Source organism: Colletotrichum navitas (genome assembly GCF_030913465.1).
Source record: "Colletotrichum navitas strain CBS 125086 chromosome Unknown LY79scaffold_88, whole genome shotgun sequence".
In the NCBI taxonomy this organism is placed as follows: domain Eukaryota; kingdom Fungi; phylum Ascomycota; class Sordariomycetes; order Glomerellales; family Glomerellaceae; genus Colletotrichum; species Colletotrichum navitas.
In genome coordinates this window covers 40,624-58,475 of record NW_026850634.1, presented here as the reverse complement: position 1 = coordinate 58,475, position 17,852 = coordinate 40,624, and the positions used below count along the sequence as shown (strand labels likewise).

Below are 17,852 nucleotides of genomic sequence, written 5' to 3'. Positions count from 1 at the left end.
GCCAGAACTGCTATGGCATCTAAGCTGATTTGGGCCCAGATACAGTGGCCCATCTAGGTCCGCATTGTTAGCGTTGACGGCGGACACCTTGTTTTTGGCGGCGGCCCCTGGTCTCTTGCTTGGCAGTACGCGACAATCAGGAAGAGGGGGGCTCCGCGACATAATCTACTGCTATCAAGCATCGAAACCACTTGGACAAAGTGCAAGGATCTTTTCGAATAGCAATTACCGACGTGTATTGCGACCCGAGATCCTCTTCGACTTTTATCAAACATGCTCCTCATTTTATCTCTTCATCTTACAGCAGCAGCGTGCCCCAACCCATGGTGCTATTCCTACCAAATGATGGGTTTATTCCCCAAAGGATACCGACTGAGAGGCTCGATACGCCCGTCACGTATCTAGTCGCGAGTTACTCGGTCTTGGTCGTCTTCGAGGCGAGAGCCAGGCCGTTGACGATTTCGCCGCCCAGGGACAAGACCATGTAGCCCGACCCGACAATCCAGGCGCCGCTACCCCAAGTCAGCACTAGGGAAACCCTGCACGGGGGCGGCAACATGTCAGACCAGGGATGAGCACTTACTTGGGGATGATCCACATCGTGATTATATCAGCCATCGTGTTGTGGCCGATGTTATCGAAGCCGGAGAAGTACTCGTTAGCCCCTGCAGGTGGAATTTCACGTTAGCGTTTCCCGAAAAGGAAAAAAAAAGCAAGGTGGGGGAGGGGTTGATTGTGCCACGGAGCCCTTACAGTACAGCACCGTCTTGCTCAATGTCATGACGGCGGCACTGAAGCCGATGACGACGGCCAGGGCGCCAGCCCTCCCGCCGACGGTCTTCTTGGCGCCGGCAGGCCCCCCGACGGACTCGCCGCGCGAGACGTACAGCCAGACGTAGGCAAGGTACATGAGGGTCTCGACGAGGTTGAGGGCGCCCTGGGCCGAGGTGAAGCCGTTGCGGGCCTCAAAGGCCTTCCGGCCGTAGACGTAGTCGACCTCGCCGTAGAGAGCATAGGGGACCCAGAGGGGCCAGTGGAGGTGGCCGCCGGGCATGGTCCAGGGCCGCAGCAGGACGTAGCCCGTGTCCCAGGCGACGAGGGGCAGCGAGACGAGGAGCCAGGCGGCGGTGAGGGTGGTCGGGGCGTGGGACCAGCCGCGGGGGGCGGCGGACTTGTTGTCACGGACGGCGGAGGCGACGGAGGCGACGACGGGGGCGGGGGCAGGAGACGGGGAGTGAGACGGGGAGGCGTCGACGCCGTTGGGGAGGGCGCGGGAGGAGGATCGTGTCGCGACCATCTTGGCTTGGTATTCTCTGTTTCGGGAGAGGTTTCGCGGCGCGGAGGACGGCTTTGGACGAGGAGGATGTGTTTTCGACGCGTTTGTCTTTCAGTGTCGGAGGAGGGGGGAACGGAAGCACGGCTTCGTCGGTAAGCACGCCAATTGAGAGAGGTGAGGGAATTATAATACACGACAGATAGCCAAAGTCCGGATTACACTCGACGGCTTCCTCGGCATGCGTGATCCGTGCTGGCGCAACTCTAAAAAGGCCAACGCGTCCTCGGAGGCTCAGGGCACAGCCCGACCCCAGCGCACCTTCCAATGTTGTCTCCTCGAACGTCGCTGCTTCTTCCCCGCGCGCGGACCGACCCCTGTCTTTCCTTCCCGAAACGGCGCGCGCGATGTTAGAGGTATACCCCTGCCTGTCTCCATCTGCTTAGTCATTAAGCGTGGTGCCGTCCCACCCGTTCCACCTGACAACGAATATAGGGTATGAGCTTCTGGATCATCTCAGTTGTACAAGTTTCCGTGATTTTCTCTTCGACAACTCTATGATTACATTATCAGTGGTACAGGACGTGGGGAAGCTCCTTACTCATCTCCATGGTCCAACATGGACTGATGGTTTTGTGGGAAAATGTCTTTATAGACGTGCGGCCGCGTAATATCCCAGTCAGCCGGTTCTTACGTGCGCCTTCTACGCAGTAGCCTCAGGACTCAGTGATGTATTTCCGCGCCACAGAACCATTACGTACCTAGGTAAGAGAATCAAAGGTGGCGAATCTCGCGCTCGCTACTTAAGCCACAGATGTTACGTGATGATGATTTGGAAAAAGCAATGGGGCCAGGAGCAGACCATCAGAATTCAGATATCTCGAAGGTAAACTTCACTGCACGACGGCCACACGATTGCGCCACCGTTCCTCTCGATCTTGGAGAAATTAGTCTCAGCCCCCTGGAGTTGCAGCAATCTGCTGGTTTGTTAATGCATACGACCTAGGCGTTGACCGTGAGAGGCCAATCAGGGTTTATCTTTTTAGCACGCAGGGTGGATGAGGCTGGCTATAAGCGCTGTTGTCATGTTTTAAGCAAACTGAAGACATTTGGTCGTGGGTAACGTCCGGTCCGTACCAGGCTACCAATGGGTGGGCACCGCGTCCCAAGGGAGGCTATCAGATACTCCTTTACGGTGTCCATCTCTTACCCTTCATCTTGTCCAATACTAGCATGGCCGCTGCTACGGGCGTGTACATTCAACAAGACAGCAAACACACCCCCTGCGGTATGTCTCAGGCTTATACTGATGACCCTCGGCACCAACCTACTAATCAACCTCGATGTGGAGGCTAAGTGGCGCAAGATTAACATCTAACATTTTCTCTTAGGCTCCGGCGTGGGCATGGTCTTTGAAAGGCCTCTGGCAGCTCCGCAGGCGAGCCTGGACGTCTAAAACGTAGCCACGACGACTTCGGCAATGGGTTGCACGAGAATGCTTGGTTCCGACATCTCTGTAATCTATAGGTGGTGCAGTGTTTCAGAACTAGCTGGTCGCAGAATCCCGAAGCATAGGGCGGTTTGGTGCTGAGTCGGGGCTGCTGAATTACTTACTATCCACCCACTGAGCAAAGAGCTTCGGCCCGCTCAAATCGGGCTTTCTGCCGACTTGACCGACAGATGGACAGCAAGAGGTGACCACAGAAGCGCCAACTTTGGACGAGGCGGCAAAGGAAGGAGACAAGGCAGAGCGGCTCTTGGAAAGATTCCATCGGAAGGGTGTTTAGTCCACCGACGCCCCCAAGCTAAGGCATCGGCTCGGACGCCGCGTTCGGATAAGGTCTCTACTATACGGGACGAGTCGCTCCACCACTAGCCGTGGGCGACCAAGTATCCAAGCATTCCGACCTTGGAGTAAGTATTTCTCACTTCTTTACAATTCTATGCCATCTATGTGCTGTGTGTGCAAGCCAGACGCCGTGCCATGCAAACCCGCCATGACGAAGTGCTGTGTCGGTGCCAGATTTCCACGCGCTGTCCTGTAAATCCCAGCCGTCGCCCTTCCATAACCGAAAAAGATACGCAATGTGCGCTGTTCACGAGACAACAAGAAGGAAGAGGCAAGACAAAAGTCTGATAGGCAGGTGTATCCGGTATAGAACGCTGCACCTTGTCCAAGATGAAAGAGATGGAAATACTGAACAAGAGTAGTGGGTCTGGTGAGACGTGAGCCCCGCGTTTCCCACGGCGTCAACAGTGTCGCGGCCCTGTACGCTCGAAATGGTTATGCTGCCGCCTTCTCTGCGGGACCGGAATACCGTCGCCGACCGGTTGTGGCGCAGGGCCGCCGGATTGGTGCCTCGCCGCTTGGCTGAAGCCGATGATTCCCGGGGACGTGATGTGTGGCGTGTAGTTGCCGTCATCATAGTGGCTCATGAACTGATCTAAAATGGCTGCGGTTCGCAACTGCTGGGGGCTGCGGGATCCGCAAAAATTGGACAATGAGCTGTTTGGGAAGACTCCGGGGTCATATATCGGAGGAGCGTGGGTGTAGCCCGCACCCAGAGGTGAGTTCGTTGGCCCAAATCCGAAGCCGCTGGTCGAAGGATTGGGGTTGGATTCCTGGTATCGGTCTACCGGAGGAAGAGTGTTGGTATACTGGTTGTTCTCGATGATGGGAGGAAATTGGCCTGCCGTGAAGGCCCACATGAGATTGGGCGCCTCTTCAGGCCGCATCGGCCGGTCTACCATGGTCTCGGGGTCATTCGACATTTCTCGCGGTATGCTAACGTTACCAGTCGAGTCAATTGTGTGGGAAGAACTAGCATCAAGACTCGAGCCATCATCGGGTAAGGTACAGGATCCGGCCGGAGGCGTCGTGGGGAGAAAGGCGCTGGGACTCATGACTGGTGAGAGCCCCCGATCAGTATTGTTCGGGGGCTCTTCAGGACTATCCTGGACCCAGTGTTCGAGAGACGTATGCAATGACGATGGCCACCCATCGGCGTATGGCATTGGGCCGCGGCCGGCGAGCAAGCTTGAGAAAGTTGACAAGTACGAACTCGAAGTGCGCACAAGAAGGCTATGGTACCGCTCGAACTGGTCGTCGTCCATGAAGGGTTGGAGAAGCGCCCTGTACAGCGGCCTCCACAAGCGGTGCACTTCTCCAGCTATGAACCCGCCCAGGTCATCGGCATCGGCATATGGGCTTGACGGGGGATTAGTGCCGGGGAACAGAACGGACCACATGGCGAACCACTTCCCGTCCTCGTTGGTGGCGGTGATTTGGTCAAGCTGTGTCTGTTGGTCCTGTGTCATTCCCTCTGGCGGGGCATGTGCTCCCGGGATACAGCCGCCTGCTATGACATGTTCGTCGCACTCCCGCCGCGTCTCGAAGTCCTGGTAGCAAATCGGACAGTGAATGGGCTGCGAATGGTTCCGCGTCAGATGTTGCTTCACGCGTCTTGAGTTCTCCTGGTGTTGGCAGAGACACTTCAGATGGTGGAACGGATCCCTCTTGAGATAGGGGCAGGCGTATCGGGGCCCCTTTGATTTGGCTTTCCGGGCCTTCGCCCTGGAGCCGCCCTGTGTCTCACGTTCCGAGGACGGGTCGCTTTCGTTTCCGCTTGGAGGCTTTCTTGGGCGCGGCGCACTCGATCCGTTTTTTGATTTCTTTGTGCGCCTGAAGGGAGTCTTTCCAACCCTGCCTGCCCTGGTGCGACTTGAAGTGGTTGTTTGCCCGGTGCCGTTTCGCTCGTTGACGCCGCTGTCGCGTGCTGCGAGGACACCCTGAAGGCGACTGTAACTCGGCTGCAACAGCACAGGAACAGCCCCAAGCCATCTGCTGAACGCTCGGTGGCGGCGGACCGTTGGTTGCGAAGCGAAGGATCTTGACTCGGCCACGTGCTGACGTGGACTTTGCTCAATGACTAGGTATAGTGAAAGCCAGAAGGTATATAAGAATACTGATATATCTTGCTGAGCCCTCGAAATGGAGAGGGTGATGGGCGATAGATTTCCATTGACAGTGTCGTTAATGATGAGAAGGAAAAGCCCCTCAATGCAGAGCAGGCGGGCAATCGTCGCCAATTGAACATGGTCCAGGGCGCTGGCTGGCTGTAGGGATAGGGATGACTTCGGTTGACCGCAACCGCTGTCTTCGTATCTTTCTCTATCAATACCCGAGTCCAACGGATGAGTGACAGTTGGAAGGCTTGCAGATAACCGGGAGAAATGATCCTTTCTGGAGTCGTGCTGGGCTGCTGCAGAGAAGGCCCGTAAGTGTTGCCAACCCAGCCGACTCATAGTCGTTGTCGGCACAACTCAACCGGTAACGAAGCACGCGACTGGATATCGTTGGTCGCGCAATTACAGCAAAATCTGGCAATGCTATGGAGGTAAGAATGCTTTGTGTTTTCCTAAAGAACGGCCTTGCCAGCGAGGAAGTCGGAAGAAGGCAGACGTGACTTGGGTTCATGATTCCATTGACCAGGGCGGCGACGGGGCGCACTCAGGCGATTTCCCTCGATCGCCTTGAACGGACGCCTTACACTTTCTCGCCATCACAGCCTACTTTTTTTCCCATTTCCTGAGGTTGCGAACCACTTGGGAGCTCTGTTCTTCAGCTAAGAACCACCAAGGCAGAGTGGCAGGCAGAGTCTCAGGCACAGCCACTGTTGGTTCATTCACTCGGACGACGGTTGAGCAGACCTTCACATTTCCTCTCCTCTCAATGAGCCCATGGGCCGCGGCCGAAATGTGCTGGTTTGGCGGCGTAGACCCCCGGTTCATCATATAACATTTCCTCAGTTCGCATCGCCACGGATCCAAGAGGGGCATTCAACTCTTTAAAATCCCGCCGAAAGCCAGGTAAGCTAGGTGAGCGGGAGGTCCACCCCGTCGCCGGTCGTCTTGAGACAATTAATTAGCCTCGTTGCATCCAAATGACACTATTTCCTGCAGCTCTGCGCTGTTGTGCGCACATCGCCGCCCAAATGCGCGCTGTGTAACGCACAAATGTGCACTAAAGGTACACTAGTAACAAGACGTTTCTGCCTGAGGATGCCTATTTACGAGGACTATAGTGGGTTGTTACAGGGCTGCACGCATATTTGGAGAGCCCCATTATCAGGTAACATGAGGCGCTGGTTCAACAATTTAGCTGTGCAAGCCCAGACTGCATTCGAATGCTATTTGACGCTGAACAACAGCATAATGCCTCTTGTCAATTATTTGACATGTTGAGACTTTCTGTCTGCTATCTCAGGAGACTCGACGTGCACCCCCTCGCGCTCACAAAACGTGTAGTTGATGCCCACCCCGGCCGCTGACTGTCCTCCAAACTGTACCCAAGAGACAGTCTCGATCCTTTGCCACTTGGCACTTCATTCCATGCTTTGTGCCATCTCACCGTCGCTGATCTCACACTCTTCAACCTCGATGGTCCACTCAACCACCTTCTCAGCAACGATGATATCCGAAATTGCCTCCTACATGAGTTGCCGTCTCCATATACTCAAGGGCTTGCGCCGGACCAGGTGAGTTGTGGAATCCGGCTCACAGAAGCTGTCTTGTTGCAGCATGTTCTCGAAGAGACCTGACCACGTTTCCAATTGCCCAGCGACGACATCTTTCCCTGATGCAGGTTCCGGCAGTACCTCACCCAGAACATTTGTTCATACTTAAAGCCAATGTGGGTCATCCCAGCTATTTTAAGCAGCCCAGGCTACAACACCGAGCGCTTAGGAACAAGAGTAAAGACACTATCATGGTTTCGGCTATCAGCCTGCTAGCTGCTCTTACTACCATGCCGACGACTAAGAGACAACAGAGTCAAGATGGAATAATCATCTTTCGAACGACTTCGTTGACTGAAAAGTGGTAGGGCAGCCCGGTGATAACTCTTTTAGTAGTTGATACACCAGCGATTTGTCAGGGTATTAAGGAGTTGTAGAGCAACGTAAATAATATTCGCCTTGATTCAGCGCAGTTATTGATTGTTTTATGGTGACAAAATTCGCTGACATCTGGAATGATGTCCTACATTTACCTTGAAACATCCAGAAGACGGTTTCCCCTCTCTGACGGAGGAATTGACTAATGGGAGAGATTTCAAGAAGAAGCGACTCGTCTCGAATATGCATGAAGTCCAAGCCACTAGGTGTTTACAGCCGGGGGAACTGACGAGAACAAAACTGACACAAGTGTCTAAGTGATATGCGCGGTATGTTGAGAAGATTTGAAGGGAAGAGGAATGATAATATTTGTTCTGAAAACACACTTCTATGGCTTGGGACGAGTCTGATAACACGTGCTGTCTCGAAAGATCAAAGAACCCCTCCCTTAACACTGCTACGCTTGTGTTTTAGTTTGTTGCGTCGCCATCCGCCAAGTTCTATTATTGTGAAAGAGGTTTGTGTCTTTGCCTAAAATATTCTTTCCGATATTAACTTTCTGGAAATTTTGTATTGGTTGGTGATGATGCGTGCGAGTTGTGGCACGGCTATGTCAAGAAAATCAATTATTGAGCTTAATTACAGTTGTAGAGAATAGGCAATACAAGGCTACCCTAGGCTCAACCTTATGAAGCCATCAGCAATGCCAGCTTGCGCCATTGATGCTCCTACAATGGCTTCCAATCTAGATGAGTCGTAAGTGACACGACCATACGATGCGGTTCGACTTTCAGTGTTCATTGATAATGCTCACGAGTAAGGGCTAGCATGCACGACAAGTAAGTGCGATCAAGGCTAGACGGCGTTTCACACCTCACCTTATTCAGCCAAGGTCACACAAGATTCAGTCGAGCCCCCACGAGACCCATATGCAAGAGAGCCTTCGCGATGGTGTTGAAGAAGTTCTTCAACGGAACCAATTGAGCCGGTTGCGGGTCTCCGAAACATCCCCGAACCAGGAGCGGCGCGACGCAGCTGGTTCCCCACGGCTGTTTTTAGTGGTTGACTCATCTTTTCCAAGAGGTAATGAGAAAACCAACCTAGAGTGAAGATTTTAAGTGTGGAAGAGTCAACATCCCCCCCCCCCCAACTGCGGTTAGCAAATAACCTTCTTCAACACAATTGAATCCTCTCGCCGATAAGACATTCAACATGGCTCCCGCCACGCACGACCATATCCTGACGCTCTCGTGCCCGGACAAGTCCGGCATCGTGCACGCCGTGACGGGGGTGTTTGCAGCGCAGAAGCTCAACATCCTGGACCTCCAGCAGTTCTCCGACCCCGTCTCGGAAAAGTTTTTCATGCGCGTGCACTTTGGGCCGACTGAGACCGAGTCGACGGAGCACCTCAAGGCCCCGTTCGACGCCCTCGCCGCCGACCTCCAGCTGGACTGGTACCGCATCCGGCCCGTCGCCCGCAAGTTGCGCACCCTGATCATGGTCTCCAAGATCGGCCACTGCCTCAACGACCTCCTTTTCCGCGCAAAGTCCGGCCAGCTGCCCATTGATATTCCCCTCATCGTCTCCAACCACAACGAGTTCCAGGGCCTCGCCGGCAACTACGGCATCGAGTTCCGCCACTTGCCCGTCACCAAGGACACCAAGGCTCAGCAGGAGGAGGAGATCCTGCGCCTGGTCAAGGAGAAGGACGTTGAGCTCGTTGTTCTGGCCCGCTACATGCAGGTCCTCTCGCCCAAGCTGTGCGAGGCCATGTCCGGCAAGATCATCAACATCCACCACTCCTTCTTGCCTTCTTTCAAGGGTGCCAAGCCCTACCACCAGGCCTACGAGCGCGGTGTCAAGATCATCGGCGCAACGGCCCACTTTGTCACGGCCGATCTGGACGAGGGCCCCATCATCGAGCAACGCATCGCCAGAGTCGATCATGGCATGAGCCCCAAGGACCTCGTGGAAGAGGGATCCAACATCGAGAGCCAGGTTCTGGCTGCCGCTGTGAAATGGACCGCCGAGGGACGCGTGTTTCTCAACAAGACGAAGACAGTCGTGTTTAACTAGCATAATGATTAGGGGGGGGCTGCATCCGATCATAATAAAAAGCTTGTCTAGTCCTCACCTGCTCAGTTGAATGATTGGGTCCACCTGGACTCTGTCATCCTGTTGCTTTTTCCCCTTCGTTCTGGCCCAAGTTGCTGGGCAATGGTTGCTTTTTTTGCTGACTTGGGTTGCCCGTGTTTTCCCCCTGGGTGGCCCCGCCTGGTCCATGATGCGGGCTTTCATGCCCATCATTGCTTTTAGCCGAGAAGCCGATCGCTGCGAACATGACCTCGAAGCCTCAAAGTTGTCATTTCATCCCGTGAGCAGCAGGTAAGTCGAGGGTCTCGAGCCAGCGTAGACGAATTGTTTCCATTAGTCATGATATACACATTATAGCCCCGTAGATATCAGGAGCCAGCATCATAAACCAAGGTACGCGTACATTCCTCCATATTTTTGTAACCCACTTAGAACATTTACTGAACCAGACCAGCAACAAAAGTAGCGGCCGAGACAGCGTCATCCTCGTAGTTCGTGTGCTGCGAGGTGATGATGATGCCACCATCGCAGATGTTGTCGCCGTCGTGGCAGACGATCTTGACCTTGGAAGCGGGAACAGTGCCAACGGCCCGGCCTTTGAATGGGTCGCCGAAGACGAGAACTACAGGGGATCAGGTCAGTAAACAGTTTTGAGTCACATCGTCTCGGATGCCGGGAAGCATGGACATACCGGCAGAGATGCGGGCAGTCTGAGCCGCAGTCAGCTTGTTTGCGGCGTTGTGGACGAGCTGCGCACCCTGACTGTAGCCAGAGATAACGATCTTGGTGTTGGGGCACTGGGTCACGGCCTGCGATTGAGCTGTTAGCGGAGAACACTAATGGCCACTCTAGAGACCGTTGTCCTCACCTGAGCGATCAAATTGGCCATGGTGGTGCTGCCAGCCGGGTCACCGCCAAGGAGGAAGCCGAGGATGTTGGCTGCGTAGTTGACGCCCTGAACAGCCAGGTTCGAAGCCCCAATCATTGAGGCAAGAGCGTTGAAGAAGGCGGGGCCTTCGGAGCCCGCTTCGCCAAGGTTGCCGGGCTGAGTGGTGCCACGGGCCCAGATCAGAGTGACCGGGCGGCAAGGTGTGCCGTCGGTGAGCTGGTTGGAGGTGTCGCTCTGGTACTGACGCTTAGAGATGGCCGGGTTCAGAGCTTCGGCCTCCTCGCCCTTGGAGGCAAAGGCGGCCGTGTAGTAGGCCTCGAGCTCGGCGAGGGGGAAAGTCGATGCCACGTCGCGGATAGCGGGGATGCTCTCGAGGGGAGCGGCGAGAGCCGTGGAGGCCGCAAAGAAGAAGAGGCTGGCCTTCATTGTGAAGATGTGGAGGGTCGGCTGCCTGACTGGGGGCTCTTGTAGAAGCAGAAGCAGGATGTGGCTTGTCGGAGATGGGAGTTTGAGGCTCTACCGATTCCTTTCGACAGCCAAACCTGAGGAGCGACCATGACTTATATACTGGGAAGTCGCGAGGGTTGTCGATCGCTTCTAGACGCCATAGTCCTGGTGAGTACGTCTCTTGCGTTTTCTCTCTCTAGGTACGGAGTAGTCTCTAGGCAGAAACTGGGCTAATGCTGTTTATGTTGATATCCCCGCCAATATAAGGGGTATGGGAACCAGGACCAGGGCCCGGCATTAATCTGCTATATTCTCACACAGGCGTTGACATCCCAGTCCAAAACCTGGGGGGGGAGGGGGGGGGGACCCGCGTCGGGCTGAGCCTGCATTTCTGACTCCTGTCATCTCATTCACAAGCCACATGCGACTCATGTCCAAGCATTTTGACTTCAAAAGGAAGCTGCTGTTGCGTAGCAATTTTATTGATGCAAGCCTGCAGGCCGACTAGCCCGCTACAGCATCTCGGCCCGCCGCAGCGTGCGGAGGTGTGGCTGGAATTCATTCGTCGACGAGTTGGTGTGTTGGGGCCGACGCAGCCTGCACAGGTGTCACGGCAGTAATTAAGACGAGAAAAGTGTACGTGATCATCACGATCTTGTAAGGAACCCGTGTCATCATGCCCGGGACCTCATAGGCCCGGCACTGGGGGGTAAATCTTGGACTAGATAGCCACCTGCCTGTTATCGGACCTTATGGCCTCGTGGTTGATGGAAGATTACGGAGTACGTGGACCAGCGTCGCGACAAGAGCCGATGTAACCCTGCCTCTCGGGGATGTCCACCACTTTAGGGGGTCGCATTCTGTGATAGGTAGTTGCTCATCGCGGGGTAGAGGAACACGTGGGTAGTGCGCACAGAAGTAACCTTCTATTTGGACATCGGATCCTCTGTTCAAGGAGCACAAGGTGGTTATTCTTGATATTGATGGCTTCAGGAAAGCTTGGCGATCTATCGACGCTGGGATGTCTATGATGGAGGCGGACTTCAAAAGCCGGGAACCACTGATTCCACGCTTGACCAGGATCCGTCAGTTACCACCACATTGAGATGAACACTGGGCCATTGCGCAATGACTTCTTGATCATCCTCGGTACATTTGCGCGCGAGAAGACAAAAAACCTTCCCGCGCACGAGTCATTCCAAACACATTTCATTGATTTAAAATGTTTTGTGGATGAAATTCTTAATCTCAGCAAGATATACATGATTGGTGTCGCAATGTTTGAGTTCAGTCCCCTTTATACCATCCATGAACCATGTTGCATATGAAGTTAAGCACTACCTGCTGGGGGTATCAGCTAGGTGATATAGTTAACCATACGTATCAGTGGCAATTGACGAATATTAGGGGTAAACTGTCGATCTATATTATGCGTGTAGAAGAAAAGGGTAACTATCGTGGCTTGTCTAGTTGAACAGCCAGTCAGTTGCCGCGAATTCTCGGCGGATCCAACGGTCCAATAACCGATAATTAGCCGGCAATTGGTCATCGGATTTAAGGCGATGACTCCGATAGTTACCGGCAATGCCTAGTTAACATCGCAACACTATTATATGTGGAGCTGGACATTAGTCAATTATACTATGCAGTATCATTGTAGCCTGTGGCTGGAAAGAACTCTATATATAAGCTTTTTTTTTAACTCTTGATGCTTGGTATTAGTAACTTAGGCTTATGCTTAGTAGTATTGCCTAATTTAAAGAGGTATTTGTTAACTGGTAACATATATATTAACTTTGATGTCGCCCGGCCTACAATCATAAAAAAGCAATTCAAGAAGCCCTGAAGCTAAATATGAAAAGTAAAGATTTTCAATATTGATAAGAGCTGTGGCTTCTCTTTTGAAAACTGTTGTGGAATCGCTAATTGGTAGGTTGGTGGAGGGCATAGAGGAAGACGCCCAGTTGACACGTCCATTAGATGGCTCTGTTTCGTAGGTGTGCAATCACATCTAGCAAATTTACTACCTCTAGAACTTATTGTCTCTATATGCGCCGCGCTATGTAAAGATCTCTCGTGGTGTACATTAATTCAACTGGGGTAAGGCTTCAAGCAACGATCATACAAACAATTTCAATCCTAATCAATAGAATCGGGATTCTGATTACGGTCTGAGATTCTCAGAAAGAAGTTAAAAAGAGACATTAGGAAATAAAATCCAATCTTGAGTATAATTGTTCCAATATTCTAACTCGCCTTTCTGTTTGATGATATTGTAGATATTCACCATGTAAGCCCCCCCCCCCCCCCCCCCTAGACTTTTAATTTCACTTTGCCATGAGAGACACCTAATCATAATGCCGTTAGAATTGGCAATGAACTCTCAGTAATAGCTGCCGGTTGAAAGTCTGATTGACGTCCATGTTGGAAACAGTGCCTGGAGTATTCGACAACCTGGTCTGGCATCTCGCGATAAGCCTCCAGCTTCTCTCCGAGTATCAAATCTTCAAGTGTCGCCTTCTGATAATCGTCAACCTCCCAAAAGTTGGAACCAATCATCTGAGATTGTTGGCCAGCGCCCCAGATCTTGTGACAGTACCAAGCCACAGTGAACACGCTGACAGACTCGAGCCATTGTTCAACCTCATCTTTGATCTTCTCGAGACCACGAGATGATGTTTGCGGCCCAATGCCATGTTTTGATTCCAGTGTAACTGTGATATCCTTTTCCGTTGGCACTAGCTCGCAGAGGGCGATGGCCCGGTTCTCAAGCTGGGATATGGGCGTCGTAGAAAAGATGGATGCGTACGCGGCGCCTACGTATTACCTTGTGCTGGTAACAATACCGTATAAGCCCCTAGACATAGATAGATCTCTAGTGTTTTTTTTTTTCTCTCGATCCATTGCAGCAAATCACCAAAGGTTTAGCTTCTCGTCAGCACTGTTTCCAGAGTAAGTGATCTTGTTGCCTGCCAGGTCCACGCCCACACCCCTACCAATGCAGAATCTCCGTGATTAGTAGAAGTTCCAGGTTGATAATAGGTACCAACTCACATAGTGTTAAGCGCGAACTCGGCAAAGTTGCCCATCAACACAATAGTCGTTGGGATCCCAGCGGCCCAGGCGGCTTTTGCAAGCTTGTGCTTCTCTTTGTTGACACCGATCTTCAAGCCTTATTCATCGTACCGTCCAGCAAGATCAGACTGAGAGAATAGCTTCACGTTTGTCTTGGGGATAGCTCTCACGAACCCATGTTGTCTTTGTACGCCTTCATGTCCGACAAGCGATCTGTAAAGAGAAAATAAGTCTGAGTGACCATTAGTCTTGCAGCAACACTCACACTACAATATCAATATCTTGTAGAGCTTCAATCAGGGAAGTTGCGTCGTTGATATCTACCTCAACCTTGGTTATGTGGGTGGGGAGATTCGAGATGTCTGAGCTGGCGCGGTCCAGAACCTTGGCAACCGCACCTGAAGCAGTTAATGCCTCAACAATGCTCGAACTGCCTCAACCGCGATGCCCGTAGACAGCGATACGATTCAACTTCATGGTGTAGGAGAACTATGACTTGGGTCGTGTTTCGACAAAGACGACCAACGTATCCTGTGGAATGTTACGATAGTTGGAATTGAAACTATCGATGAGCTCAATATAACTTCCTTTTGACAGAAGAAACCATACGCAATAAATATGTCACGTTATGGCAGCATGTGAAAGTACTTATATGAGGTCGGTAGCAATGCCAAGCCTTATCCCTGATGACACACACTTTGGGATAAGATCAGCCCTTCTGCGCGGCACTGGAAGATCGGAGCTTTGCGATAATACCCGTATAAATAGATGTGGCATGCCCTACCCGAGGCGAGGTCTCTACGGCACAACAGCCAACCATCACCAAACTCGAAACGAGCTAATCAAGCCACTCAGTAGGTGTGGTGGAGAAATGCCAACAACCAGTGGCTGCCAACAACCCTCATCCGTTTCGCCTCGCACCAAATCAGAGCCGCATGTTCGTTGCTTTTGCTCGCTAGTGCAAGCCATATGACCGTTCTAAGTTCGTCCCTTGGCGATAACAGGCAGACTCTTCTGAATCACCTGGCATTCTTTTATTTTTGAGCATTCTGCGTCAAGGAAGGGCACCCAACGGTGACTGCGAAAGCTATGTCAATAAGTGAGAACCACCCCGGCACAGGTTTGCTTGCAGATGCCAGCATATTTTAGAAGTCTTAGGTTACCTAATGGTGGCATCTGCTCATGGTAAATGTTTCTGGCCATTAACGAAGCTGGTCGAGTTTGGGCAGGCATACCAGATACCTCAATGTATATTTATCTCCAATTCTAGTCTCGGGCCACTGCTCTCGCCAGTGCCGAATCCGTTGCTAAAGGCACTCCCTTTCCCCCTATCGAAAAATACATTCAGCCTGCGATGGTCGCATCCCGAGAAATACAACAGCTGAGCAGACATGGTATCTGTGTTGGCAGTTGCTTTAGTTTATAGAAACAATATTCACTAGCCACGGGCCTGGGCTGATGATCGAGCTTGTGATGTCGCGTCTCCGGTCTAGTTCTGCAGGCAGTTCCAAGCACTGAACAAAATGGCTCATTACCCGTAAATATGTACTGGCTGGCGCAATTGAGCCTATAAGTTCCTGCCATTGCACTTCTAGAAAACCTGCGAGTAATTACGGTTTTCCCTCACCTCTGAGTACGGTACCTGCCAGCTGGGAACGGTCGGCTTGTCACTGCAAATAAGCCTTAATGCAAGGCGACGGACTATGGGAGCAAAGTGCTCGGAAGTCCGTTGTCACGCCGCAAAGCATCGATTGCCAAGCGGGGTCGGGTTTCCCTTTTGGGTTGGCAGCTCGCCCTGAGTAAACACTGAATTCAGATGATGGATTTATTCCTATAAAGTCCACTCTTTGCTACCAATCGGCTGAATCGTGGATGTCCGGCCCTGGATCATGAGTCCCATTACAACATGAAAGAACGGCCTAGGCGTCTCCGATATCATGTGGCCATATCACTTAATGGCTTCATCGTTCCCTCAGACGGAAAAGCAGGCTTGATGGTGCACGAGAATATAATTTTCTTCGATGCCCTTTACGCACAATGCGACACATTCGTCATGGGCCGGAAAACATATGAATGCATACTCAGCATGGGCGAGCATAATCCACTTCAGAAATATTCCAAGGAAAGCCTGGTGGTCGCCAGCAAAACCCTCAAGAGAGAACACCACCCAGGGGTAACAATTGTCTCCGAGGACTTCATCGGATACATCGCGAACCTCAAAAAGAGCGACGGTCGTGACATCTGGCTTATGGGCGGCCAGCTGGTGGGGCCGTGCCTCGATGCGGGAATACTAGACTCGGTAGAGACGGCGATTATGCCGATGATGCTAGGGAAGGGGGCAAGACTGGTGGGGGAGTCTGGACTTGCACCGCTTGGCGGAATAAGACTGGAGTTGGTAGACTGCAGAGAGTGGGAGACAAGCGGAATCATTATGTGCAAATATAATGTCGGCCGGCAAATGGCCGCATCGTTAGGAGAGGCCATGTTTTGTTAAAGAAAGCGAAATCATATGATGGCATACATGTAACGATGGTGTATGACGTGATAATTGCACAAAAATTTAGGCATGACAAAGCACAGTTTGTCGGTGTCTACATAATTGGAGATGGAAACAATATTAACTATGCAATGCCCCCCTCATCGCTGTCTTTGATGCCATATCTGCCCGTTCAAATCTCCATCTGCTTCCAGGACCACCGCGATCGTGTAAGCCTGCAAATCACCAAGTTCTGCTGGTAGTTGCTAGGAGCTTCCAAGCACTTGATTACCTACCTGCCTTTTGTTCTATCTCACCCCTAAGTCCGTAGCAACTGCTGGTCCTTAACTCCGTTAATTCCACCTGCAAATCGGCAGACAAGCTATCCGTTTACATACAACGACATTTCTTTCTGTTGCGCTTCTCTATTAGCCACAAGATTATCGAAAACTGGAGTGAACTGAAATCACAATGGAAAAAAATCAACCTAAAATCTTGATTCTCGGCGGGACTGGCAAAGTCGGCAGTCAGATCGCGAAGCTCTTCGCGTCGACTTCGATTCCAACTTACCAAGCCTCCAGAAGCGGGACATCCACAGAACCAGTTGCTAGCAACATCAAACCCATTACCTTCGACTGGGAGGATGAGACGACCTGGGCGGCGGCTTTGGACGTCGGCGCGACAAGCGCCTTCCTTGTTGCCCCACCCATCTTGGACATGCTGCCGCCGATGCAGTCTTTCATCGACCAGGCGCGAACCAAGGGACGCACCAAGAGATTCGTCCTGTTGAGCTCAAGTTCTATCGAGCCAGACCTCATCGGCTTCGCGATGGGTCGGCCGCATGCGTATCTGAAGGAGCTTGGCGACAAGGGTGAAGTGGAATGGGCAGCATTAAGACCGACATGGTTTCAGCGTGTGTACTTACATCCCCCGCATCTCAATGAAGTAGTAGCTAACAATCACGCAGAGAATTTTGCCGCGCAAGATAATCATCGCAAGTCGATTGTGAACGAGAGCATGATATACTCCGCTACGGGGGATGGGAAGATACCTTGGGTTGCGGCCGAGGACATTGCAGCGGTCGCATACCAACTCCTTACCCAAGAGGATGCGCCGAACGATGAATACGTCATCCTTGGGCCTGAGTTGCTCAGCTACGATGATGTCAGTTTCATCATCGCGGTTGAACTCTACGAATAGATGCTGATGGAAGATATACAGATTGCCGTGACTCTTTCCGATATTCTTGACCGGAAGATCGTACATAAAAACCTCTCGGCGTTGGAGCTCGTGGAGCGATTCGCTAGCCAGGGCATGCCCCGAGATTATGCGGAGATGATGGCTGGCTTGGACACAGCCATAAAGAATGGCAGCGAGAACCGGACGAATAGCGTCGTCCTCGCACTGACGGGGAAGCAGCCAAGGAAGTTTCGAGATACCGCTGAGAAGCACAAAGGTGTCTGGGCTACGGCGGCGTGAGTGCTCGCCGGGGGGAGAAAAGGCTTCGGAGCTTGGAGCACATGTAAGAGAAAGGGTACACAGCTGTCGATGTTGACAACGTCAAACTCCCAATGGAGGAACAGGGGGCACCCTTTCATTGTTCTCGGAAACAACCCGTTTTTTTGCATCTAGAATGCTCATACGCAAAAAGTTTGGCAACATGTTTCGCGTTCAATCAGAGTCGCCCATTGTCGCGCCGTTTTC

General features: G+C 52.2%; 7 protein-coding genes across 7 annotated transcripts; 3 read left to right on the top strand and 4 right to left on the bottom strand.

Moving 5' to 3' along the window:
* Positions 1-287: 287 nt before the first annotated feature.
* On the bottom strand, positions 288-1,716 carry LY79DRAFT_400635 (uncharacterized protein). The gene is made up of 4 exons (XM_060553019.1): positions 1,469-1,716; positions 754-1,420; positions 584-665; positions 288-512 (listed from the first exon to the last, which is right to left on the bottom strand). The coding sequence occupies exons 2-4, from the start codon at positions 1,295-1,297 to the stop codon at positions 413-415; spliced, it is 726 nt and encodes a 241-aa protein (XP_060409241.1). The 5' UTR covers positions 1,298-1,420; positions 1,469-1,716; the 3' UTR covers positions 288-412.
* Positions 1,717-3,523: 1,807 nt separating this feature from the next.
* On the bottom strand, positions 3,524-4,591 carry LY79DRAFT_593797 (uncharacterized protein; the record flags this gene model as incomplete). Its single annotated transcript, XM_060561605.1, has 1 exon — positions 3,524-4,591. One exon carries the CDS (start codon positions 4,589-4,591, stop codon positions 3,524-3,526), a length of 1,068 nt encoding a protein of 355 aa, XP_060409240.1.
* Positions 4,592-8,255: 3,664 nt separating this feature from the next.
* On the top strand, positions 8,256-9,302 carry LY79DRAFT_616202 (formyltetrahydrofolate deformylase). The gene has a single exon (XM_060562000.1). The coding sequence runs from the start codon at positions 8,380-8,382 to the stop codon at positions 9,241-9,243; it is 864 nt and encodes a 287-aa protein (XP_060409239.1). The 5' UTR covers positions 8,256-8,379; the 3' UTR covers positions 9,244-9,302.
* A 396-nt stretch (positions 9,303-9,698) lies between these two features.
* On the bottom strand, positions 9,699-10,576 carry LY79DRAFT_525429 (cutinase; the record flags this gene model as incomplete). The annotated part of the gene is made up of 3 exons (XM_060555725.1): positions 9,699-9,883; positions 9,953-10,070; positions 10,130-10,576. 3 exons carry the CDS (start codon positions 10,574-10,576, stop codon positions 9,699-9,701), a joined length of 750 nt encoding a protein of 249 aa, XP_060409238.1.
* A 2,373-nt stretch (positions 10,577-12,949) lies between these two features.
* On the bottom strand, positions 12,950-14,149 carry LY79DRAFT_583495 (uncharacterized protein; the record flags this gene model as incomplete). The annotated part of the gene is given in 6 exon segments (XM_060560326.1): positions 12,950-13,413; positions 13,425-13,430; positions 13,444-13,454; positions 13,784-13,885; positions 13,938-14,070; positions 14,137-14,149. The coding sequence occupies 6 exon segments, from the start codon at positions 14,147-14,149 to the stop codon at positions 12,950-12,952; spliced, it is 729 nt and encodes a 242-aa protein (XP_060409237.1).
* A 1,351-nt stretch (positions 14,150-15,500) lies between these two features.
* LY79DRAFT_568099 (riboflavin biosynthesis protein RibD domain-containing protein) lies at positions 15,501-16,260 on the top strand. The gene has a single exon (XM_060558943.1). It carries the CDS (start codon positions 15,579-15,581, stop codon positions 16,164-16,166), a length of 588 nt encoding a protein of 195 aa, XP_060409236.1. The 5' UTR covers positions 15,501-15,578; the 3' UTR covers positions 16,167-16,260.
* LY79DRAFT_400572 (family ergot alkaloid biosynthesis protein) lies at positions 16,248-17,835 on the top strand. The gene is made up of 3 exons (XM_060553018.1): positions 16,248-17,061; positions 17,116-17,312; positions 17,370-17,835. The coding sequence occupies exons 1-3, from the start codon at positions 16,620-16,622 to the stop codon at positions 17,625-17,627; spliced, it is 897 nt and encodes a 298-aa protein (XP_060409235.1). The 5' UTR covers positions 16,248-16,619; the 3' UTR covers positions 17,628-17,835.
* The last annotated feature ends 17 nt before the right edge of the window (positions 17,836-17,852 follow it).